We start from the raw sequence: 26,688 nt of genomic DNA, 5'->3' as shown, positions 1-26,688 counted from the left end.
TTGGGACCACCTGCTACAGCATGGAGGTCCCCTGAGAATGCAACAAACCAAAAGGATCTGGCACTAAAAAATGTAAATTTTGGAGGGAGCGGGAATCAATCCAGAAACTCTCACACCATAATATTAATGTTTTAAATTTTCTTATGTGTTCCTGTATTGTAACAGTTAACTGCTTTTCCTAATCTCTAGTTTTCACCCCTTAATGGTTTCCTTTTATTTCATTCAGATTAAACTCATGCATGTAATAAATATGTTATCAACATTTTTCCATGCATTGCAGTGTGTACAATCCTTTTTCATATAAATTACGTATATGATAGCAGAGTAATGGGACTGATTTCCTCTCTGAGGTCTAGATTAGGTCAGGTGAGATTGCAGAGATGACATTTAAAACATAAACAATGTGTGAAGGGTTATATATGAAAGAGCTTTCTTTATTCTGCAGCTTCCCAATAGCCAAACAAATGAATAACTAATTCACTGTAACATCTTCATTTGACATTCTCAGCTGTTAAATATGTAAGTTCTCAAAGCTGAGGTTAGTCAGACATCTAACACATGTTAATGAACCAACTTAGTTTGCTTCTGCAAATGCCATTTAAAAAAAAAAACCCTTTATCCATGCAGCACAGGTTAAAAAGCCTGATGCCAAGGTCCAGCACTGAACAATGAAAAAAGCAAGGTAAACAAAACGAAGACATGAAGATAGAAAAGGAGATGAAGTCCCAGAGAGGAATGATCTTCCTTTGCAGAAGAGATAATGATCAGGGATTCAAGACACGAAAGCGGAGAGAAAAGGGAACAAAGAACAAGAAAAACAAAACTAGAGGATGTCCTAATCTTCATTAGCGTTTAATAGTGTTTATATCTCATTTTTGAAATTTCATTTGGTCTTGTGCTGTATAAAGAAATGATGGTGTAGAAAAAAACATGGAATCTTCTAATCATATTCTTTCCTAGACTAGGGATTCCCACTTCTACCCCACTAGTAATACCATTAATGACATTATCTGAAGATGCTATCTTAGGAGGGGTAACCTAAGTGTCATATTTTCACATTTGCAAGCTCCACCTTAAATGAAATTGCCCATTCTGCTAAATTATGTATTGAGATTACATGTTACATGGACTATTATTGATCAGGCTGACTGCATGAAACTCATTTCACTTATGAACTAAGAATGAGTTAAATCATAAATGAAAGAAACACACAGAAAGTCAACTGACTAGGACTGTCTGGACTGTCATTACACTCAAGGAATGTGTTGCCACTGAATGCAAATCATATGTAAAGGCAATTATTATTCTGATCAGCTCTTTTCAGGATACAGTCAGCAGAGAGCAGAGTTAGCTTGAAACTGCAATAAGCAATTAGTAAAGAGAATGAGCAGAATTTTATTTGGTTATTTCAAAACAAGTTTCTGTACATGGAGCAACGACCTGTAGTGTTAAGATACATGGGAAGTATTTAAGTAAAAAGACCTTCTGCAAAGGACTGTTCATTATCATCAGACTTTAGAGTAGCACTGATGCCATTTAGAAGTAACTCTATTATTAGAAGCAACTAGTGAGGAAATGGGCAGAATTTCATTTGCCTAAGTCAAAACAACTTTTGATTCTTGGGCTAAGTAAGGCCTGGGGCATCAAGATAAAATAAAGTATTCTGAGAAAAATATTTTCGGCAATGGACTCATTATCAACAGATATGTGTGGGCAGTGCTGTTAATGGAAGTTGAATTTACATGCAGGCACTGAGTCTATAATTTAACTGCTATATCTTGCCTGAACTGGACACTATTCCTTTATTTCTAATAGGTTCTGAAATGGGAAGAGGCCAAATCTGTACACCAATAAGTCTCCAAACCAAAAGTAGTGCAGTCACAAAGTTCAAGTTATATAAGCAGCACAGCCCTGTATACATCCAACATGGGAAGAGAAGTTAATGTCATTACAGAAAGGAATGAAGTATTACAGTGGATTTTGTTTTGCTATCATCTCAATAAACTAAAAATGTTCTAATTTAAAAAAATGGAGCTTACACATAAACTGCTTATATATAAACTATGATCTGGTCAGATGCACAGTCTACTTTTTACTGATCTAAAGACCTTTTTATGACAGCATATTTTCCCCTCTCTCCCTTTTTTGCCCCAGTTGGAACTTTTCTTGACTCTAGATACTTTTCAACCCCAGTGGCTTATTTCGAGCTTGGTGGACCACCTCCATTCTTTTCACAATGTTTAAATAATCCTTATTTTTAATTTAACATTACAGTCATGCTATTTTTTTCTGATACCCACCCACTCCATTATTTCCTTTCTGATCACATAACATACCCTGCATTCCATCTCCAGCTTCCCTAATTTTACTTTGACCTTTACAGATTATTCCTGGTGAAGGCCTCATAGTTGAAACACCATAGATAATTTTGTCTTCTGTTTTTGGCATGTATTAGTAAGAAACATTTTTTCTTTTAGCAGCCCTATGTGCAAATATAACACCCTTCTTATATTTTTATCCACAACCGAGTACTCATTGATTTTAACTAAAATGAAGTCAACAGAATATGTCCAAAAGTTGAGTGATGGTGACATATCTTAACTTCCTTATGAAAAGATGATTCAGCCATATTTTTGTTCTAGTGCAGGAAGTGACACTTCCAATCCCCTATTCTTGTTTCTAATGATGGATAAGTCTCATGAAGTTGAGGTGTTTTGTTTAGATAAGCAGCCAAAGTTTGGATTCTTATCTGAATCTTATCCAAACCTGCACAAACTGGGCTAGAAGTCAGGTACAAATATGATGTTTCACAATGTTAAAAAAGAAACAAGAAAATACAGAAGTGCAAAGATGTACACTATTTTAACAAATAATTCAAAGTTCAAGAAATGGTTCATTTCTCATTAAGTTAGGGCCAACTTTCTGACAGGGCAAAAGTTTGAAATCATTTTTATTTTTATCAATTCAGGCACTGATCCCTATTTGGTTCTTGGTAGAAAAGTAGTTATCACATGCCAAATTGACATTGTTCTATCTGGGAATCATTAATACAGCTTGCTAGTTTTTATTTGCCAAATAACACGTTAGCTGATATTTGCTCATTTTGTGTGGGAACACAAAATATTCAGCAGCTCAATATTACAAAAAAGATGATGTCTTCCTATGTGTTTGAACACTGCCTAACATATTTTGGCCCCATTACTAACAGTAATAACAAATTCAATTATAATTTTAAGTGAAAATGGTTCTATTAGAAAATAGTAAGTTGCACCAAAACATCATTGCAGTTTAGTTCAGACTTAGTTGAAATGGCTGGAGAAACCATTAAAGATGATGGGATGTCAAGTTTTCTAGTCACTAGAAAATCGACTAAGAAAAAAGTGGCATGGCTGTGTAGCTCCACATTTAATAATAAAGACACTATTATTAGCTATCACTCAAATATTGCAGATACGGAGAGGACTGGGCAAATTTGAATGAAAAACTTATGTAAATGATAAAGCAGATACAAGTTTTAATTTTTTTTAATTAGTCTACAAAAGCAATAAAGTTCTTTCTTACCCTGGACCTTTCCTCCAGTTTTGTCATCATGACCACAGTTGCACCCCGTTGTTCCCACATCATTCTCCAGAAATCTCCAAAGGTTTCTGGGAGAGCCCCTTGTGTTGCTATGTAAGCATTCTGCTTTCTGTAACCATCTATGTAGTTGGCATTGACATAGTCACTTCCAGGTATGCCTGCAAAGCAGGAAGAATGAATACATTTGAGAAGTCAGATCACATCAGACACTATTCCTGAGACATTCTGTTACAAAGGTGAGCACGGGTCTCTCCATACGTTTTAATGAGTATATTTGATACTTGATAAACAAACAATATAATAACATTGTGATGTCAATTGGCATGGAAGAAGTGTTTAGCTAGGGGCAGATTCTTGCCTTCGCATCAAACTTAAGTTAGAGAACCTCTTTTTTGCTTAGATTGCAGAAGCCAACTAGAATATATGCTTGTATTTATTCCAGACAGTTTTGGTATCTTTCTGTGAAAGTGGTGATCAATCAGTCAATAAAATGTGTCAAAAGAGACAAATGGGCTCTCAAATTCCAGCTGTCTCTTGTCCCCACATTTCCTCTCCTCTCTCCAATGCAACCTATCACTTGATATTGTTTTCCTACAAAATTTGATTTGCAAAAGAGAGAAAAAGCAAGCAAAACTACTATACAAAATAAACTCTCTAAATTTATGAGGAAATCATCATCAGCTGCACAAAGCTCAAATGGACAAATTGCCTGTGCGTGACTTTTGGGGCTTGTATGGGCAGAATGCTCTACAATAACCGCACTAATGTGGCCTGCTATGCTTCATGACCTATATAGGCATTTTGGCCAATGACCACATGCAGTTTGTTGATTCAGTGGCCATGCTGGACTGCCCAGAAACTCCCTTGCACATTGTCAGGAAAAGACCAACTGTGGAGCACTGCTCCATTTTTTGCAAGGGGTACAGAGGTGGTTCTGTTGCATTTCAGATCTTGTGTATCCTTCCTGGGGGGAGGACAAGATTTCTTCACCCAAAGGAAAATTATGGGCTCCCATGGTTTCATTCTTTACATTTTTTAATATGGCAAAGGTGCTGATAGTTTCAGACTACTATGATTGCTGTTTGTACTTCTCCCCATAATTGGATTGCAGTAGCTAAGTATTGGCCTTCTTTTAGGAAAAAGAATAGGGAAACCAAGTGCAAAAAAATCATGGAACCTACTATAACATATGTGTATGAAGTAAGCACCTTCACAAACCTGAATAAAAATTAAATACATATGTAACAAGGTGGAAGGTCTAAGACCCTGCAGTCCTGTTCTGTTGAGTCACCCTAGGCGTAGGTACTAAAACTCTTTATTGAGATTCAGAGGTATTGCTGTCAAGTCATGCAGGCATGAGGGTCCAATGAGCTCCATTAAAGGGGTTAGCATATCTCTTTGAGTAGAGCAAAAAACTGAGATAGCACAGAGGAAGTCCCAGAGGTATTGTAACAATTGGGCCTCCATTTTAACTTAATTGTGAGCCCAACTGTTAGAAGTGAGTGAAAGGTCATAAAATACCGCAATAACTTAGAATAATAAATGTTGATGGAAAAAAGGTGCAAAATGGAGTCAGAAAGACTGAATTAGTCCAAACAAAAAGGTCTACCTGATATAATTCAAGGGTAGTATAAAGACCATGCCGATAAACAAGAGAAGTGTGGGACCGGAAATCAATGGCCCAGAATTGTTGGACAAAATAATGAAATGGGCTATTTCACCCAGTGCTCTCTTATGGGGGTTCTTAAAAGAAAATACTTGGGAGAGAAAAACACGCTATCAACTACTTCGGATGGGGAGACAGGTGGACCAGAAGGAGTAAGCTTCACCACTGCGGCTGACACATCCTCCGTCTCCTAGGATCCACTGTGACACTGCTGGCCCTTTGTCATCCTGGTCCTGAAAGAAGTCCTGACCAGACGGGGTCAGAGAGAGGGACCCAGATGACATCTGCCACCACTACCGGCTTTGATTAAATCCTGAACCCCACTTGGGAACCATGAAACTTTGATTCCTGCTGTCACCCCCCGCCCCATTTGTGTGTCCTTTTCATTCCCCACCTTATTTCTTCTTTGTCCGATCTCTCTTTTTTGCCTTTCTGTTTAATAAGAGACTGGCTTAGCTGGCCAAGGCTGTATACTTTGCAACAGTGCTGTAAGACTGTGACCAACGAGGCAGCTAAAAGCAATGCCCTACATAGCCCAATGTTGGTACCAGTTTGCTATGTCTTGCAGTGGTTGATAAGACTGTGCGCATGCTGTGGCTGCATATTTCTGCAGTAAGGTTGCAAGTGAGAATCTACACCAGAGGGAGAAGCTGCATTTTCTACCTTTGCTGTTCTTCTCTCTACTTTCTTGTGTGTGTATTTGTCTTCTACAAAATGGGATCAGACTTTAACAACAGCATCTCCAGCATATCTCAACTAACTCTTTTTCTCAAAAGTTATTACTATCTTTAATACCAGCTAAAAAACTGTTAGGGGGAGGAGAAAACTCTCTCTCCAGCTAAAGGGAAAGAGAACAAGGAGTGTTGTTAAACTAAAAGACTTACTCAATACTTTACTTTTCAAACACTTTAGCTCTTTTTCCTTCTTTTTAAGAAAAGATTAAAGAATTTTTAATGTGTGTTTACCATAGAACTAAGATGGCTGACGTCTCTGTATACCAAACCCCGAACCTTGTTTACAACTGTTTAATGTTGTGCAATGACTGGGTGATGTTAACACATTTGACTCTTTGGGCCCATTTCTGCCATCAAAATTGATATAACAGAGGGAAACCAGATACTGAGGTAATAGGTGTGGTTTAAAACACAGGTAGACAAACACCCTAGTACTCTGGGAGGAAATGTAGTTTCAAAGGTGTGTTTTGTTATTGTTTTGAGTTGCCAGTGAAGCCAAACTCTAAGGGCTCAATTCTGCACCCACTGAAGTCAAAGGCTCCCATTAACTCCAAAGATGTCATATCACGATTTAACTCTGGGACAGTGTGCTCTTCTGAAGACTGTTTAGGGACTCAGCATATTCATACCATACTTACAGTGTCATTACCAGAGAGACAACGTGGGTGAGGTAATATTGTTATTGGACCAATTTTTATTGGTGTGAGAGAGTTGGTGTCATTACTGTTTTGTAATTTATGACTTCGAGATCCTAGAGAGACTGGGATTTGGAGCAGCTCCTTTTTCTCTATTTTTTTCATTTTTGTGTGGAAAACTATTGTATTTTTGGAAATGTTGGCTGGAACATATCAAATTGTGCATCTGAATAGAATAGTATGAAAGTAGAGCTAAGAGTCTTCTGAGTCAATTTTCTTTTGGCAGGAATTACTGGTTTATGTTTTTATAATTATGCTAGATAATACTTAATCCTGCCTGGAAAGCAAAGGACTAGATTAGAAGACCTCTCATGGTCCCTTCCAGTCCTACGAGTCTATGATTCTATGTCAAACTACTAGATACACAGCTATCAGCGGCACTAACTTTCTAATCTGCCAGGGGGTGCTCAATCCGGTTCTGCATCAGGCCCCACCCCCACTCCATTCCTTCCCCGCCCACCCTGCCTTTCCTCCCACTCCACCCCTTCCCGCCCCCGCTCCACCTCTTCCAACAACAACTAGCTCTTATATAGCGCTTTGCCATCACTAGATCTCAAAGCACTTTACAAAGTATCTATTTATGAAGAATCTTCCAATCTATACTTCAGGATCAGAGTAATCAAATCTAAATCTTCTTATTTATAATTGAGCCTCTCTCTTTCCAAAACTCACATCACACCCATCAACAGGCACATGTGTGCCCCTGTCCCTCCACAGCTATCCTAAGAAGCGGTTAGGTAAATTAGACAGACTATTCTGAAATAAATGGGAAATCTGAATGTACAGTGGAGTAATCTCATTATCAAATCTTTCCTTTTGCTACTTATAGAGATTTTTTTAATGTACCTATTTTTTTCATTTCAGCACCCAATTAGCATTGAATAAGGTTACTGACCCCTTACAATGAGACTAATTAAAATCCAATATAATCTGGAAAAGACTATAAAACTATGGATTATATGTTAGGATAGTCTTAGTTTGGCCAGTAAAACTAGCCTTGGAGGCTCAAGGAAGCGATATAGATTTTTTTTTAACCTGTGTAAATAGCATTTGGTTTAACTGCAGCTATAATTTCAATTTGGCTTTATATATATGTGTGTGTGTGTGTTTATGTGCATGCACACATGTAGGAGGAAAGTGCTGACTAAATATCTCAGGACAGGAAAAGACCTCTAACTTCAGAGCTGAAGAGAGAACAAGCAGCATTCCCAGATCTAGAAGCACCCAGGGTCACAGGAAGGCCTACTGACTATGCCTTAGAGCTGGTTGAAAAAAAATTGTCACACTTTTTTCCCCCCACCAAAACAAAAATTTTCCTGAGAAAATTTCTGCTTTCATCAATTTTTTTTCAGGTTTTTGATTAAAACTGAACATTTTTTAGTGTTAAAAGCTGTTTGGTATTTAGTTTTTCCATGAAAACCTGAAAAAACATTAAAAATGGGGAAAACAATCATTTTATTTGAAATTTTCTATATGAAATAAGACAGTTTTCCTGACTAGCTTTACCATGCATTGAAATGCCTCAGATGGGGTCAGAACTGGCATAGAATGATCCCCTCAGCTGTTTATTTTACAGTGCTCACCATAACACTAAAAGGCACAATAAACTGGGTGGGGATGTAGGGAGGAAAGGGAAAAGATGAGATTTCTCCCCTAACTTCTTACTGTCCTGATGGTGTCCATCCTAAATATAGATGCAAGATTCACTTGTGGCGTATTTCCCTGTCCCCATCAATTTCTTTATTGTGGTTGCACCTCTTGGCTAGCAGCTTTTCTTTCGCAATGATGATTCTCTTCTCTTTCCTTTGTCCTCAGTAATTTTTTTGTTGACTACTCTTGGTTGTTTTCAGGATAATGGGTCATTTTCTTGATGCTCACTTACTTCATCACAGACATTTTAAAAAGTCATGTGTCTTGAAGGTCACATCATGTGACTCCTGGTTATTTTCCCTAGTAAGTCTACGCTGTGTGCATGCCTGAAAATCATCAATTCCATTTACAAAGGATGGGACTTGGGATTCAAAAGGCTCTCTCTGACTTGATTAGACACGTTTTCACGCTTTCTTGAATGTGGAAATCTGAGTTAATGATTTAGAAAATACATCTGCTGGGGACAATGTCATATTTTCTTCCTTTATCAAGATAATAATAAAAAAAAAACATCTTCACAAAGCAGATGAGAAGAAGCATGAGGTCAACATGAGAAATCTATACCTATTGGGTATTATTAATGAAGAAACTGAATCAGGCTGGTAAGAAACATTTTCTGAATAAATTAGAATTACATTATGATGTCTGGTATCACACTTTGAAGCATATGTTATAAATAAAAAACCCCACTATATTTGTAAAGTGATCTTCTGGGATGGTTGGCCTCCTGAGACAACAGTACACAACTTACCGTGAAGATTATCAGCAAGAGGGAACACTGCAAACTCTACATCAAACATTGCACTAATACTCCTTGAATCCAATGCTAACTGTACTGCTAAAGAACCAAAACAAATTTTTTTAAAAAAAAAATGTTCCAGAATGGCTGCAATTTTAATATTTAAAATTGTCTGAACAAGGGATATTCCCAGACTAGATCCCCACTCAACCCTGGAAAGAAATCAAGAGAGAAGCAGAGTTAACCTGTAAGAGTATTTGCAGAGGGGCTTTTCCTGGGCCAAGAGAAGGTGAAACATACCACAGAGCCGGCACTCTCACCTGCATCCCCATTGACTGGAAAGGGCTCTGTGCTACACTTCCTCATGGAGACTGGACTCCATGGAATTTGTAAGGCGGGGCTCCCTTGGACATGAATGGGCAAACCCTTTCTCTGCAACATTTCCCTCTCCCAAAGCAGATGATATGTGAGCAGTTATCTTCACTAGAATTCTTGAAGTGAATTCTGCTTCAAGAAGTACTAAATTAATGTATCTGCACTCCTGTTTGTGAAGAAGGCTGTGTGCAGTGATGTGTTTCAAGGGAGGGGAGTGCAGAGAGGCCAACACTAAGCAGGATAGGTTTTCCCTGCTCAGATTGCGGGGATTCGTAGGGTTTACGCTATTCAATCCACTTATTCCTCCGCCAACCCCAATGAACACCACTCCCACTCTCCCTTGTTACCTCAACACATGCCATCACCACCGCCATGACTCACACTCTCTCCTAGACACCCCTACAACTACACTGACTTACTCTCCCAGTCATCTTTTCTCTGACACACACCAATTACATTCAAAATGAGCTCCAAAAAGCTAATTTCACTCGCTCTCCCAGTCAACCCCATCCCTACATAAGGCATACACTACACCCTTGCTCAGCCACTTCCCACAACACACCAACCAATCCCTTCAGGGCATGGGCCTTCTCATATTATTCTCCGGCAAGTGTCTAGTGCAATGTTTGTGCTACATAAATAATAAATAGTAATAACTTTTAAACTGAGCAAAAGTGAAATGCTCATTGCAGGGGGAGATACATGTACAGTAACACCATGCCATTTTATAGTCACTTCTCTGACCATAACCACACTCTGAGCTGAGAAAACTGGACAACACTGTGTCATATCTAATAGCATAAAAACAATCAAATGCCAGCCAGTTTGATTGTACTATGAAGAAATCCTGCAAACCTTTGTTAGTTGCCATAGCTTAAAGGCATCTTACCCACAAGCACAGAGGCAACTGCCATCATTACTTAAATTTGGGTGTAACAGTCCGAGATCAGTAGTTTTTGAATGCCTGCTTTCTGTAAACGTGTGGGTCAAGAAAGAGACAATGGGCTAAATTCTGTACTTAGTTACACTGCTCTGAAGCTGAAGGAACACATCAGTGCTATTCCTGATTTATGTCAGTGCAACTGGGCACAGCATCTGGCCTGATCTCTTCAGCATCATTCCCCTTCTGGAAGTTGTACCAGTGATGGTGTCCCAATTCCTGCCCGAGAGCTCAGTTGAAGAATGAGTTTCCAGAAGGTGCAGAACAATTCCCTCATACCCCTTTTCTAGTAGCCTGTCTCTCTATGGGAAGGAGTGACCAAAGTCTGCAAGTTCCTTCCTTAGCATGGAGATCTAGCTCTGTGGTGGCAACATTAGATGAATGGTTGAGCACAAAAGACCTTGGCTTCTCAGGAGAATAAAGCAGACAGATTTTATATACATAGAGCGTAAAAACCAGTGAAACAAAAATACCCCAATAACACAATTGAGATACACAGAAGATAACAGGCATAAAAACAAACAGTCTCTCTGTGGTTACTGACTTACTATTCGATTGTTTTCATGAAATAAAATGAGAGTTGAACAAGCAGCAATATTCTCTGTGTACACAGGTTAAGAGATACAAGTCCCACATAATGGGGCTGGTAATGCAGACCTTAGCATTATTTCTTTGATTCCCTGAAAAAAGTTGTCATCTTAAATAGCTTTAATTAGACTTTACATTTTATTCACAGACTGAAATCACATCATGAAATTGTTTCAAGTCTTTACAAAGGCTAAGTACTGCACAGTCTTTCTATTTAAGACAAATTAAACCATAAACCTTTGTTTCTGTGAGGCTTCTCTAAAGGATGTGCTGTTAAGTATAAAAAAAGAGTCTGAAGTAATAGGATTAAACTCTGTCATGCTTGTAAACAATTAACTTGAGATAATGTAATGATGAATAGAAAATGCTGATGAAGCTGTACTATCCGCTTAAATCAATGACTAATGTTTTGAACTATGTCAGGATGAAATGAACTAAAACAGCTATTGGATGCAAATCAAAAATGTTCTTTCTGAGAAAGTTCTCTTGTAACAAGATACATATTGGTAAGGAGATTACAAAACTCAAACGGCGCCATGGAATAAATACCATGTAGTATTTAGAGCTCATTGAAAAAAGAGCAGTATTCAGCAAAGACACTTTTAATAATACTGATAAAATGAAGAAATTTCACTAGAGGACAGGAAAATATAATATATTGCAAAGTAGTTTAAGGAACAAAGGGAAGAGGAGAAACTTAGGTGGAGGAGAAGATGGATTGTTGGCATGGGAAGGTACATGGGTTGGGGCTGAGAATGGGTTGATGGGACTAGAAGAGTACAGGAAAGAAATGAATGGAAAGGAGAGGAGATATAGGAGTTCCCAGGGCAGAAGGCAACAGAGAGAGAGAAAACTTTGGAGAGGATAACAGAATATGAGAAGGGAACAGAAGCAGGATGACTGCACAGACGGAACAAGGAAAAGGACCATGGAATGGAGAGAAGGGGAAAAAGTGAAAAGGGAACAGAGAACAGAAAAAGATGGAAAGACTTAGAGCTAGAAGTGGGATCTAGGAGTCAGTGGTGTGGGGGAGGTGAGGGCAGGAATAAGCAATAAGGAAGGGGGTAGATGCAGAGAGACAGAAAATTATCTCTAGGGCAGAAAGCCAGGGCAGACAAGCAAGGAAAGAAGGTTGAGAAAAGTGGAAGTAGGGGCCAAAGAAAAACAAAAAAAGTTACTATCACTTTCAAATTTTCTAAATTGGTCAACAGAAAGACTCTAGGCAAGGAAGCGGCTGGAAGGGTAGAAAGAGATACAACACAGAGAGCCACAGATAATAACAGCACAATGCCACAAGTATGACAACAATGCATTCTGATGACAGTGTCATATTGACACAATATTGCAAAAAAAAGTATTGAAGTGCAATGTGAGGACATCACACTGATAATTGTGTGGCTCTCTGAAACTCAATTTATCCATAAAGCAGTTCTCTAGCTCTTCCAGGGTGAGTAAAGATATAAAGTACAGCACTATGACGTATATTAAAGGAATTCCTGAATGGAAGTAATATTAATGTTAATACCTAGATGACATACTGTAAATTCATAGTGTTCCTATTATCTATGAACTAAAATACTGCTTCAGACAAAAACATTTTCAGTTTAATTTTTTTAAAGCAAAATAATTTGGTGGGAAAACAATTTTACTACCAGAATTTACATTAAACAACTAAGGACCAAATCCTTCACCTCTGTGCAAAAACCAAGCCCATGGACATTTTGCAAGGGCTCTCCAGAGAGACATGTGGGGATACATGTGTGGGGGAATGGATGGACTTATCTCCTTTTGGTCTTGGAGTACCAGTAAAGCAACTGTGTCTGTGCTAGCATGGCCTCCCAGCTCTTGTAGCATCTGCAGCTCTAACATATTTCTTCACTGAGCAGTTTTGGGTTGTAAGCGGATCCACAGTCCGTGTTGTTTACTCTCTCAAAATTCCCTTCAGCTTTGCTGTTGAGACAGCCACTCAAATCTAGAGACAGCCATTCAGCCTGCCCTCTCTACACCCTGTTATCCTCATTATGCATTGGTTCTTCTGTGTCTCAGGCACGTTGCTTGCGGATGGGAAGGGACAGGAAATCACCCTAAACATTTGGTTTTGTTTTATGAACAGAACATAATACAACTGCAGTGTGACAGAGAGCATGAGTAACCAGATTGCAGTACACCGCAGTTGCCCTTAACTGTTCAGTAAGTATTTAACAATATAAATTTGTCAGAATGCCTTCTACAGCTAAAATCATGACCTACATAGTGAATGCCAATTTAGTGGTAACTGGTGACTCAATATAAAATAAGAATATTAGCAGTTTCTTGCCTTTTTTTTCCCTAAGATTTTTCTTATATACACAGATTTATTCCAATGCCCAATCTAATTTCAAAGGTGCTAAACTGCCCAACAGAAATAATCAAGCAGTTGTGATATGATAGATATTATTTACACTTGATTTTTTTCAATTGCTAGTATTATGCAAATCCAAACACAGATCACAGATTTTTAGTCTTAGATGCCTCCGAACAAGAACTGGAAGCCTTTTTGTACGTGCATTTGAAAAATATTTTATTTCTCACTATTTTTAAACCCTCTTTTAAAGTTTAAAATGAATTTTCTATTTGTGCTAACTTTATCTGTTTGTGCTTAACAAATATGGAGCAGATTTCTACTCTCAGATTTACACAGATCCATACGTCACATCTCATTTCTGATCTTCTGCTCCCTTCTAGTACTATAGAGCTTCACCTTCTTCTCTCCGTGCATGTGTCCCTCCCAGACACATCCAAAAACAGCACAATATCAGAGATGAGATTCAACTTGCACACCGGAGCAGAATTCTGCCAAATGAAATTTTCCTCAGACAGAAATTGAAATGAACATAACCAACTTGGGTTTACCTCCTAACATGGCATTTAATGAAAAAATTTCATTTCATTATCCGTTTACACAATATTCAGTGTTGACTGTGGAACTCATTGCCAAAGAAAGTTGTTGAATCCATGAACTTAGAAAGATTCAAAAAAGGGACTGGATGTTTAAAGGTATAACAAGAATACAACAGCTAATGCTAATAAAACTTTTGGAAGAGATCTTTAACCCCTTTATTTAGGCCTTAAGTCGATTTTTAACTTTTAGAGATGAGGGAAGCAGATTATCTCACATCTGTCTACAGCTGGGTTCTTAAATCTTCCTCTGAAGCATCTGGTCCTGGCCACTGTCAGAGACAGGATACTGGACTAGATGGATCTTGGATCCACTTCAGTCTGGCAATTTCTATGTTCTTTGTTTGTGCAACAGCATCAATAACAAAGCTATCAGAGTTGTGCAAATAGTGCTTGTTTAGGCACTGGACTAGGACTCGGGAGATCTGAGTTAGATCCCTGGCTCTCCCTTTGTGATCCTGGGCACATAACTCAATCTCTCTGTACTTCAGTTCTTCACAGGAATGATAAACTCATTAATGTTTGTGAGGTCCTCAAACATTACAGAGGTGGGGGTCACCATACCTAGATAGATTGTTCAGTACTACAGTTGCAAAATACAAAACACACATCTGACTGAGACGTTCTAAGCACCTGATGTTATTATTTGGGGATGGGGTGCTTTTTTGTAGCTGGATAGATTTCTCAATAGAGAATTTTAGAAAGAACACAGGACTGGATCCAAAACCCATTGACATTAATGGGAGTCTTTCAATTGACCTCAGTGAGCTTTGAATGAGGCCCAAAGGTATTTAAAATAGTGAACAATGATTCTCATGTGGTTATAACAAATGCAATATAGTCCAGCTGCTGGGCCTGACCTATGTGGATAGTGCCACTCTGAAACATATTCCTGTAACAATATAAAAGCATTCATTTCCATGGCAGCTTGAAAACAAATGCAGCTGTCAAATGAAATACTAGGTAGCCTATGTATTTTCCTACCAGGAATGTTTATTTTTATTTATAGTCTGACAAAACAGTGTAATGAAGTATTGACGCTTGAAAAAGAAACACTTATTATACAATGTTAAGCCAGTATATTAAATTTAGCAAGTTAGATACATAAAAGAACTCAGACATATATCAATAGAAAATCTCTTCAGAAACCGGGAGTTAAATTGTTAGCATATTGCTTATTTTAAGTTAAGTCATTTTAACACAAGCAAACATTTCAATTTATGTTGCTTTGGTTGTCGTAAACTGAGGCCTGAAAAGTTTATAAAGGTAGGTAAATCACCAGGTTGAGTCAAAAAGCTATGTGTGCGTGTAAGCCTATCACTGGTATTTTATATGGCTATAATTATGTTTTATGCATTTAGGATCAATAGCATTTTTAAAGAGTTAGTCACTTTAACCTCCTCAGGTTATTTATGCCATTAAAAAGGGAAATCAAACATTACAGTTAGCATTTATGTTTTCTCAATCCCTTTAAGTATTTCTTTACCAGGTAGAATCCTTTTCGGCAAATACTACACTTGCAAAAGTATTATTTAGAACTTTTCTTTTATTCTCATAATTTTTATTTTAAAAAGTTAGTCTACTGGGTAATTTGATTAACCTTGTTTAACTGAGTGTTATTTCTGTGGTTTTTTTTTTTCTTTTTCACATTTTGATCACATCTTCAAAACATGTTAATTTCCAGGGTCACTTGTTAAGGGGAATCTGGCAGGCCTTTTCAAACCCAGTCATCTCTTAATTCACTTATGAGTCAACAAATGGATTTATTTGAAATTAAATGTTCTTCCTTTTGAGTTACTCAACTCTCTTCCCAGCCAACATACAGTGACAAATTATTTTCCTTGCTTTAGAACTAGTTTACTTGTGACTTTAAATGTACTTTGGAGAAAATGGTAAACAATTCAGAAGAGCATCACTGCACAGTGGTTTGGTTTTTGTTTGGATGTTTTTTATACTATTTACCTATCCTCTCTTTATGAAGTTGTTGTTGTTTTGTGTGCTGAACTATAACAAAACAACAGCATGAGAATCTAACCAACAACAGAGACAACTCTAATTTTAGTAAACTCATTGGTGTTCAGCTAGATATTTCTATAAAGTAATGTGAGGAAATGTAACTGACACCACTGAAAAATTTAGTCAATACCAGTTAAATGAGCTCCATAGGTGGAACAAATGTAAGATGATTATTATATGCAAATTTTTCAAGGCAATCATTTAAATTTTCTAATATACTTGAGAAACTGTGTCTGTGTTATCAAAGCGTACAATATGCAGCTGCAATAAATTAGGCAAAGAGGGAAAGCTCAACCAGTGGAATTGTGTTTTCCTTCACCGAGCATTTACTTGGCTGTGCATAGCATATTAGAGAATTGATTACACCTATAAATACCGTCACTACTATATCCCATGTCTGCAGGTTTGGAGTAGCCAAAGATAAGGTGTTCATAATGTAGATTAAAACACTGCACAATTTAACATATAGAATGTTAAGAATGAAGCAACTATGTCTTTGCATACAAGATACAAGGACTGAAAGTCCTCTTTAATTTTAAAGCCAATTCAATATACAAGATCTATCAAAGCTTACTAAAGGCAATTTTTATTTTCGTTTAAATGGTCCCACTTAAATATGTAATCAATTATATTACTGACATCACTAATACATGGTGGCCAGCTGTGTAGAATAAACTGAAAATCTGCCTTAATTCCAAGAAACAGCTTGGGTAGGTAGTGAGAGGTAGTCAGTGAAAAAAATCTTCTGATGGATAATCTTTACTTCTGTTGTTTTAGCACTTGGGAAACTACACAAACTGTATAGAGCCCATCATCTTGGATAGCCTAGTTCACTCACCACAGGGAAGCACACTACATAATCAGATCTTTGCAAAACTGTCTGTCAAAGAAAGCTACAACTAAAACCTTGTCATTTATACTACCATGTCCATCTACAGGCAACAACATTTGAGTTTGCAGTAACACAAGTACCTGAAATTCAGTTATTGTCTGTCAATGACTTCCAAAAAAATGTGTTTAGTTTACAAGTAAAAAGTTGGGTTTTCTAACTGCCAGTTCTGTATACTCAGTCTGAGACGAGAAAGCCAAGCTCTGTTCTTTCTGGCTCGTGTGTTATCAGCATCATTAAAGATTTGGCAAATGAAAATGAGTTATCCATTATACTGATAATGTGAGAGCCAGACAAGAAACCATCTCACACTCCCTAATAGTTGTGCTGTTAGGAGTAAAAAAGTAGCAACATTTTTTTGTCAAAAAAGTAAGTAGATAAGACTTGGCATACACACAAGGAGCAGATGTGTTGAGTAAGAAGTTTCCCTCTTGCTATATATGACCTTGTCTAGCTTTTAATGCTTCAGGTTATTGAATTACTGCAAATGAACACTGAAAAAGGATGATTATTACATGAATTTAAAGCTATTAATTTAATTGACAAGAAGTGGTAAAATTATTACATTAGCATTTAATATTTAATGAGTTTAAATTGTTAAATAGCCACTTACCTTCTATTGCTGAAAGTAGAACACGAGAATGGTCATATGCAATCACATTTGCATATCTATTCTTTGGTTTGTTTACTTCCAGGTTAGAATGCTCCCACGTGAACTGCTGGCCAGGGTCAATTGACTAAAAAAAAAAAAAGAAAAATAATTAGCTTAAAACCACAAAAACATGAATAGTACAGACAGCAAACAGTACACTCCCAGTTTTACTTTTGGTTTATAAAAAGTCCACACAGCCAGAGATTATTCATATATCACTGCATGACACAAAGCTTTTAGCCACAGCCTAAAAAGTACTGCACTCCATCATACTGACACCTATTGACAGTTACATTTGGGCATCTTCCTTATATAGCCTCTCATTTGTTCTTATATGAAAGAGAAAAACAGGAGAAGCTCTATTTCTACATGAAAGGAGGGACAGAGAGTATGAAATAATATGGACACATCAAAATGGAAATATCATCTAGGGATAGCTAATCATGGTTTCTGAGATTTTAGCCATGTTTTGAATTGTAAACTATAGAAATACATTTTATTCATTAGTTTTCAAATCACATATGGACTAAAAATAGACTTCAGCTCCACCCGTGTTTTGCAAACATTTTGCATATATACTAGATTATGATTTAGAAAGAAATGGAATTTAAAAATTATTAATTACTTGTATCATGGTAGCACCCAAAGGCACCAGCTGAGACTGGGGACCCCTTTGTGTTAGGTCCTGCAAAATACACATATTGGGGGCCATAAGGGAATATGGTAGTAGAAACAGATTCTTACTCTCAAAATATCTTATAAACTTATAGATAGTTATACAGCATGCCTGAAGATAAGAAAAATGTCAAACTGATTCTCACTGTCAGACTATTTTAACTAGAACAACTGTGGAAAGATAAGTCGGGAACACTGGAGTAAGTCAATAATATTAAAAGTACTGTAATCTCTCTTGGTTATATAGGTATCATTCATATATCTATATTCAAGATATTTGTCATCTCTCACTGTAGTTAATGACAATGAGAGAAATATTGATGCCCTCTATATATTTTATTGTCAAAAAGGTGACGTTCAGCTAGACAGTAAAACAAAAAGCTGCATGGAAACTGTTGTAAAAGCTTCTTAGCTGCTCTGAAGAGCTACAGAACACGTTACAATTGTCGTCAGTCTAGGACAGATCCTTGAATTCACTTTGTTGTAAAACCCAGCCCGTTTACTGACACTAACTTCTACACTAGTAATTAAGAGCAAGAATTTTAAAGGTATATAAACATCAAAAGATAGATGACTACTGAGAATTGGGAGTTAGACACCTCGGTGCTTCTGAAAACCCCACTAGGCACTATCTGCATCTTTAGGTGCCTAAATATCATTAAAAATTTGGCCTTCTACAGTTCTGAGATGAATAATGCTGGAATTAGGGTTGAATAAGTATCTAGAGATCAATGAAACAATTAAGGCCGCTATCATTTATTCTCCTGGGTGATACTAGAAAGAAAATTTGATCTAGTTACAACAAAAGAGCCAAGAAATACTGCAATATGTAAAAGAAATGTAGGGGTTAAACTACAATCGCTGCATGTGAAGACTTAACACTGCATTAGGATTTAAGACTTAAAACCAATTAACTCTGAACTAAGTAATTATTATGATCCAGAAATTACAGATGTCATTGAGAAGGGGCCAAACTCATGAAGATTTCTACTTACACAAGTTTAACTTTTTATGCTGTAGGATATTCTAAGGAGCTACTGATCTTGCAGACGTTCAGCACCTTCTTCAGAAATTATTACTCCCCTCTAACCCTTATTTAATTGTTTCCCTTAAGCTATGGTTCAACTAGAGATGTGTCAAACTGCCCAAATTAAATTAGAGTAATTAGACTGAATCTACCAGTTCAAGGATACTGTTAATCCGTTCTCATCTAATTTTTTTTCATCCGGATACTTTATTTATAACATGAGGCAGTCTACAGTGCCATTGGGGTGGGGGGGGGGAAGAATTCTCTTGATTCCTCTTCACAAACTGTAGCCTGTTGCATCACACTGCATCCCGCATGTTGGGTTACAATGCAACATAATGAAAACTGAGGTTAAAAGATGAGGCTGACTCCATGTTTGATATATCCCAAACTTATACCAGTTTCTTATAGATCAAGCATCAATTAAAGAGAAGCAGTGCCTTGTCCTATCTGAACTGTCTTTGACTTTGACTTTCCCATTAGTATCTATAATTCAGTTAGATTAAATTCTTGGTTCTAAGAAGTGTATCTAGCATAAATGAGCTTGTCAGAGTGAAAACAGAAATTTTAGGAAATAAACTTGACTGGGGAGAGTAGAGTAAAATGAAACAACAACAGTATAATTTAAAAAATGGCAGTGTTAATCCAAACCTGTATAATTTATTACATCTCCAATCTAGATAAATAAAAGGTCAGGAAATCCAAGTGTTATTGACTAGCAAATAATAGATTACTTATTACTGCTTACCTGAATGGACTTGGCACAGAAAAAGTAACTGGTATAAAGGAAACCCTTGTTCACTGGAATTCCAATTCTTCAAGGGAAATTCAGCCCTCTCAACTATCAACCCCCACCGCTCTTTCTGGAGGCTATGCAATAGATGCTATGAAAAGCACTCTGTGTTCCCGCTGTGACACTACCCAGTGCAGTTGTTATATGGTATAGAGCAACTGATATGGTTAATATTTACAGAGGTTTCTCGGCACTAGTATGCTCTTATGTTTTGGAGGCAACTCTCCCCTGAATGATTCGTGAACTAACTCCATTCCCCACAGGAAATAACCTTAAAAGGGCAGCTACTGGCAGTAAAAAGAAGGTAGTCCACCAATCAATGGTATGAAGTATTCCAAACAAACAGGGGACTCTCTTCATTCCATCAACCATGTTGGCAAGATAGCTAGGGAATGACATACCAAACAAATAAACTGGGCCCTTCAAATATATTCCCCAACCATGATCATAAAGGGGAATATCTATAGTTTTCTGACCATTGAATGGAAAGGGCAAAAACGTTTAGTGACCTACGTGCTATGGTCCATATGAAGAAGAAAGGTCTGTTTTAGGAGCTTTCAAACTGCTTGTTGGAGCTGCAACTTGATGGCATTGAAAATAATGTGGGTTATGTACTAGGCTTACTGCTTTGCTGCTTGTCTTGAAGCTTAAGGTCAGCACCTCTCTATGGCTTTGCCTTGAGTTACTGTAGATGCACTCCATCCAGTGGAGGCTTTTTCAACCTCAAGATCAACCTAGAGGTGACTAGCTCTCCATCATTAATGCCCATAAGAAATTACTCATCACATGGGTCTGGCAGGGGACAGTTTGATTTTGCTCTACTGGAGCACAGCTGCTATGAGAAATACAACTGCCTATATTTTGAAGGCAGGTTTAGTAAGACAGGAAGTAGGCTGATACAAAGTTCAATCTCAGAAACAACAAGTTTTTGGTTATTTTGTCCAGAGAATTGTGGCAATGGAAAGAGATTTTAAAAGAACATATTTTACAAGCACACTTCTTTTAAAGTAGCCTACTAACCACATATGTTTTCATAGAACTCAGTGGTATACTAGCTAACTAATTCTGAATAGGTACAAATGTTTTCCTGTTTTTAGAAAGCTTTTATAGAGGTTGGGGAGCAGTCAATGCCATCAGCTTTGCTTGAGAGGCTCTGCAGATCACACAGAGGTAATTACAAGACACAATGAATTTCCTTAGTTTAGATGTATATTTTTACATTTGATGATAAACATATGGGCAAATATAAATAATGGCTAGATTATAGTTTTATTGCCTGCCCTGTGTAAGGGGTGGCACATAACTAGGAACTATGATTCCATCCATGGCTTCCACCGTGTTCCATGGCAGAAGTTACACAATACTAGCAGTAGCTTACTACCCACCTCCCACCACCTGCTCAGCTGTACTGGCTGGTGCACTGGGAGACAGAATGTAGATTCCATGCCCATCTGAATGGGAGAGAGCTACCTAGTGGGTGTACTGAACCTGCTTATCCCTACCTGACTGGACCCCAGATCCTGTAAGGATATGCAGGAGTATTGGGTTGGGTTGCCTTACTCTCCCTTTCTCACCTATGTGGCCACACTCACTGGTCTATGATTTGGCTCTTAAAAATCCTGCCGAGCCAAGTTGTAAGTTAAGATCCTGATGTCCGGATGAACTGGATAGCACTCATGTCATGGTGTGTGTCCAAAGATGATTTAAAGTTTCCCTCTCTATTGGCTGGATCATGATGCTAACTCTGTGCATGGTTGGCAGAGTGCTCTTAGGCCTTGGCTACACTTACCCGCTAGTTCGACGGCTGGAAATCGAACTTCTGGGTTCGACTTATCGCGTCTAGTCTGGACGTGATAAGTCGAACCCGGAAGTGCTCGCCGTCGACTGCGGTACTCCAGCTCGCCGAGAGGAGTACCGCGGAGTCGACGGGGGAGCCTGCCTGCCGAGTGTGGACCAAGGTAAGTTCGAACTAATTCAAACTAAGGTACTTCGAACTTCAGCTACGTTATTCACGTAGCTGAAGTTGCGTACCTTAGTTCGAATTAGGGGGGTAGTGTAGACCAAGCCTTAGTTGTGCAAATGACCACATGAAGCTGAAACTGCAGTAGGAGATCTGACCAGAGTAGAGTGTCTCAGCTACACTTTCATTCTTCTGGACAGCTTTTCTTGTTATGCTGGCAGCAAGGATGTGGAATGAGATCAGAAGCCCCATACCAACTCTACACCACCAGAGAATCATCTTTGTACCAAGGATGAGCTTCTCTGTGCTGGTTACAACCACCTTGGGCCTAGTTTCTGCTGGCAATGCAATGCAAACTGGTCATTGCCAATGGAGAATCTATTTTTTTTTTTTTTTTTACACAGAAAATATTTTTATATAAGGGATACTTTTAAATAAATCAACCCGCTCTGTCTGGGCTTATTCCTTGGATTATTATTTTTGTTTGGTGAGTCTAAAGAATGCCTGAACTTCATGTTTAGCAATCAAATGGAAGATGTAGTTGAAGCACTAAACAGAAACAATCTTTAAAAACATACAATTACTGTATAGTATTGTCCTGACAAAAGGAAGGAAGTTTGGAGCCACAATACTTTTCTTTCACCCACGAAAGCTCATGCTCCTATACGTCTGTTAGTCTATAAGGTGCCACAGGACTCTTTGCTGCTTTTACAGATCCAGACTAACATGGCTACCCCTTTGATTCAATACTTTTCTTAGTTGACACAAGGAATCTGGGACCTGATTCCCTCTTTCTCTATACCTCGTGTAGTGATTTACGCCAATGCAAAGTGAGAGTAATACTCTTCTATTCTGATTTTGCAGCATTTTGCTGTCTCTTTGCATTGGTCTGGATGACTACACAAGGTGCAGGGCAAAGGATAATCAGGCCCCGGGGTCTTAACAGTACATCTGTCCCACAAGAGATTTTCTATCCTGCAGAGTGAATTCTATGAATATTAATAAGTTTCTGTAAAATACAAACACTCCCTTCCTGCAGGTCACATAGCATATTAATATTCCAAGACTGTACCCTTTGTACTAAATCACATACAAGGTGTGGTGAGTTAGGAATGGAGGTCAGTCTTCTCACTCATTTCCACTGGCCACTGTCAATTTGCCTGTAACATTATTATAATACTAGCATAAAAGGGAGTGGAGAAGAAATCCTCTTTGCAGGCTGCCTGTAGAAGAAGTTGTCTGACAAGCTTGAGTCTCTCTAAATTGTGACTTATTATTATTCTTTATTATCTGTATTTCAGTAGCACCTAAAGGTCCTAATCTGGATAGGGAAACCATAGTGCCAGTTACTGTAGAAACAAATAAAAGGACACAGTTCCTGCCATGAAGAGCTCACATGCTCAGTGTCAATGGATGAGGTCCTCATAGAATACAGACTAAAATTCACCCCTTCCTGCAGCTTTGGCTGTATTCTGCAGCCCTAGGAATGTGAGGTAAGTAACAAAGTCATGAGGCAGGACCACACCACAAAAAGTTCATCCAAACTTCTCCTCAGACTAGTTTAGTTCCAGGGCTTCTCCTTCCCTCTTGCTTTCTCAAGCCCCAATTTAGGATAGTGCAAAAGGACCTGCCAAATTTAAAGGAATACTTGAATCCCATTGCTCATGCTGACAGCTAAGCACATGCTTAAGTGCTTTCCTGAACAGGGCTCTTTTAATGAATCAGGGTTTAACTTCAGAGACTGACTCATTCTTTTCTCTTCCTGAGTCACTTCCAATATGATCCACTTTGTTTGGCTACAAGGGAGAGTTAGTAGAATAGCTCAGAACCTTCATGTAGGAACCTTAAACCAGCAACTTATCACATCTAGATATTAACAGTTACAGTTTCAAATGGATTTTTGAATGACTTGTAACTAAAATTTGACCAATTTTCTTCTAACGTTGCGGACGGAATCTTCTTTGACTTCAGAGTAAATCGTGCAATTGTCAAGCCAAAACTATTTTCATAGCCAAAGTTTTAAGAGGCTAAAAACAGAGCTCACGATAGACTCTGGCAGGTCCAACTGTGGAGTAAGCTTGAATGCACAATAACTTTAGACAGACCGACCGACCGATAGATGAATGACAACATAGCATCCAACTGAATGTCAGTGAGTCTCTAAGGCATATTCTTCTAGAATATTACAAGATTACTTTCTGTCATTTGGAGAGGATATTAGGTAGATGGGTAAAGCATCTGTGTTTTTACCTCACAGTAAAAAGATACATTAGTCAGTGGGTGGAGAAAGTGTAATATATTCCTCAGCATAAAATGATCCAGGACTTTTCTGGGACTTCCAGGACAAAACCCAAGAGAAAACATGGGATTTATTAGCTGAGTGTCCTTCAACCCATTGATTTCAGACAGCAATGTAGAATAATTGTGAGCTATTTTTTTTCTGTTTTGAATTGACCAATGCAGTGATTTGTCTCTCCAACTGAGCCACTTTTGTGTGACTTAATTATAAAGAGGACCTTAACAAATGAAAGTTTTAGTGAGGAGTGAGAGGTGGAAGAGGCAAAATTCATGCCCCTCTCCCCTTCTTTTAAGATTTTGTGACTTGTGAGGAAAAAATGCATAAGGTTTTACCTTTCCCCAGAGCATAAAAAGCTTTATTTTCTAGCATGTATTTTATTAACTCCCTATTTTATTTATGACCTGAAACCTATAGGCTGACACAGCACTAGTTTTGTTTATTTTTAGGGGCTCCACATTCCCCAGTAATTAGTAAAGCATTCCATTGTCATGGCTTGGTCCTCCACAGCCCACACCATGTCACCAGCTGCAGAGAGAAATTATTCTGTGTCTCAATAACTCAAGTCACAATCTGCTTTTAAAGATCCTGGTTTAGTACTATCTCAGCTACCCCACAACAGCATATTTCATCCCCTGGGAGAAGATGGGCAGTGAAATTTTGGTTCAGTTGCTTCCGATTCTTTATCTCTGTTGCTATTTAATTGATCAAAAATGAAGACAGGCAAGATGGACAGCAGTGTTTTTTGTGTTTGTTTTTTTGCCAGATAAAGTTATATTTTTGCAGTACATGTTTCCCCATATCGTCTGATTAGGAATTCATCAACACATTTTGACTTAGAAAAGGGCTATCAATTTGCACCATCACTGTTCTCAGAGAGACAATTTTTGTCTTTCTGTTTTTGAAGAAATGAAGGAGCTTGATGCACCGTGTTTGTACCTTACACCTCCTGGTTTTCCACATTTAAAAAAAGAATAGAATTTCTTATCCTATTAGATGGCAAAAAAACCCTAATATAAACATAAAACTCGACCAAGTGATTTTCAGCTCATAATCATTGTCAGTTCAAGATAAAAAGAAACAGTTTACAAATATGTCTCAGGATGTGGGTTTAAGTAAATAAATACATTTAATTAATTGATCATATGCAGAGTTGGGCATGCCCGCTTTATTTGCGATTGGCCAGCCAGATTTAGTAGCTCAATGTATTTAGTCTTTTGCGTGGCTCACATGCAAATAGAAGCATGCTATTCAGCACTTCACCAGCTCAGAATGAAGTAATGATGAATTGTATTGGCTCTACTCATCTAATTGCAGGAGACACACTGTCCGATCTATTCTGGCTGTACCTATGGTGCAAAAGTACACTGGAAATTACTTTAAAATCTAAGATGTCACTTATATTTTTCTTTTCATACTTGACAAGTAAACTAGAAACCAGCAGAGTAAACTGACAAACATTACTAGTTTTGAGACTAAATTATAAGATTCCTCCCGCACCCTGCTTTCCTTTCCTCCCCCCAGAAGGTTTTCTCTCTCTGTCTCTTTCTCTCTCTCATTCTAAATGGCAACTCTTTTAAAAATGTTAATACATAACAAGTTTGAGACATTTTTGGACACTGGATTGCATTTGGAGGACATTGATAGGAATGTGCATGGATTCTTTACTTGTTCATTGTAAAAAAGGAGTTCAGCATTTTATTATGCCTAATGATAATGGGAATTTATAAACTATTAAATAACACTTAATGTATAAAGCTTATCTTCAACTGTTCAATTCCTTCCTCTCCCCTTCCCCCACCCATCACTCCCCAATGCTTAAGTGATCTAAAGCTGCTTAACAATATGAAAAAAATCAAACAACAGATGTCTTTGTCGGCCATTCACCAGTTGTATAGCAGGATGTGTTCATCACTGCAACATATTATACTCCCTGTGCACTTCTTTATGATGAAAGGCCAGATGGCTTAATCCATTGATTAATATTTAGCTCTGCATATGGATATAGTTAACACAATTTCTGTCAAATCCAGGTAAATAGACCTAAACTGTAATTTAATTTTCCCTTCGAATTCCCCGCCCCTCAGTTGCCCCACCTGCTCCCAAAAAAAATGTTTTGGAGAAAGAAAGCTAATCTACATTTCTTGGGACTGAACAGCCATGCGGGAACAAAGGGTGAGTAGTATTGGCAGACATCTCAGAAGTGTGAAAGACCAATAACTCATGAATAACAAGTCGGCACTAACCGTTTTAATGAGTGCTCTAATGGTTTAATGGATGGCACTTTAATAGGATTTCTAGTAGATTCATTTGGAAAGCTTGTCTTCAATAAAGCTGTCATTAACAAAGAACTGCATATCTTCATAGCATAGCTGTGTAGTACTGAGGCTTTGTACACATGAAATAACGATATCTGTAATACTGTTATTACCATCCCATGCTTTGACTAATCTTTTAGCTATTGTGTTATAAATGGT

General features: G+C 37.9%; 1 protein-coding gene across 50 annotated transcripts in view; it reads right to left on the bottom strand.

Annotated features, from left to right (window-relative positions):
- The window catches only part of PTPRD (protein tyrosine phosphatase receptor type D), a 601,896-nt gene that overhangs the window by 54,796 nt on the left and 520,412 nt on the right, over positions 1–26,688 (bottom strand). For all 50 annotated transcript variants that reach the window (XM_034773574.1, XM_034773573.1, XM_034773577.1 and 47 more), the window contains 2 exons: positions 17,422–17,545; positions 3,562–3,737 (listed from right to left, as the gene is read on the bottom strand). In XM_034773574.1, the coding sequence (XP_034629465.1) occupies positions 3,562–3,737; positions 17,422–17,545 (300 nt within the window). The remainder of the gene's footprint in view (positions 1–3,561; positions 3,738–17,421; positions 17,546–26,688) is intronic.

The sequence above is a fragment of the Trachemys scripta genome, chromosome 6, assembly GCF_013100865.1.
Source record: "Trachemys scripta elegans isolate TJP31775 chromosome 6, CAS_Tse_1.0, whole genome shotgun sequence".
Lineage (NCBI taxonomy): Eukaryota > Metazoa > Chordata > Testudines > Emydidae > Trachemys > Trachemys scripta.
Note: the sequence above shows the minus strand (reverse complement) of the source record. Positions and strands in the feature narration are given on the sequence as shown.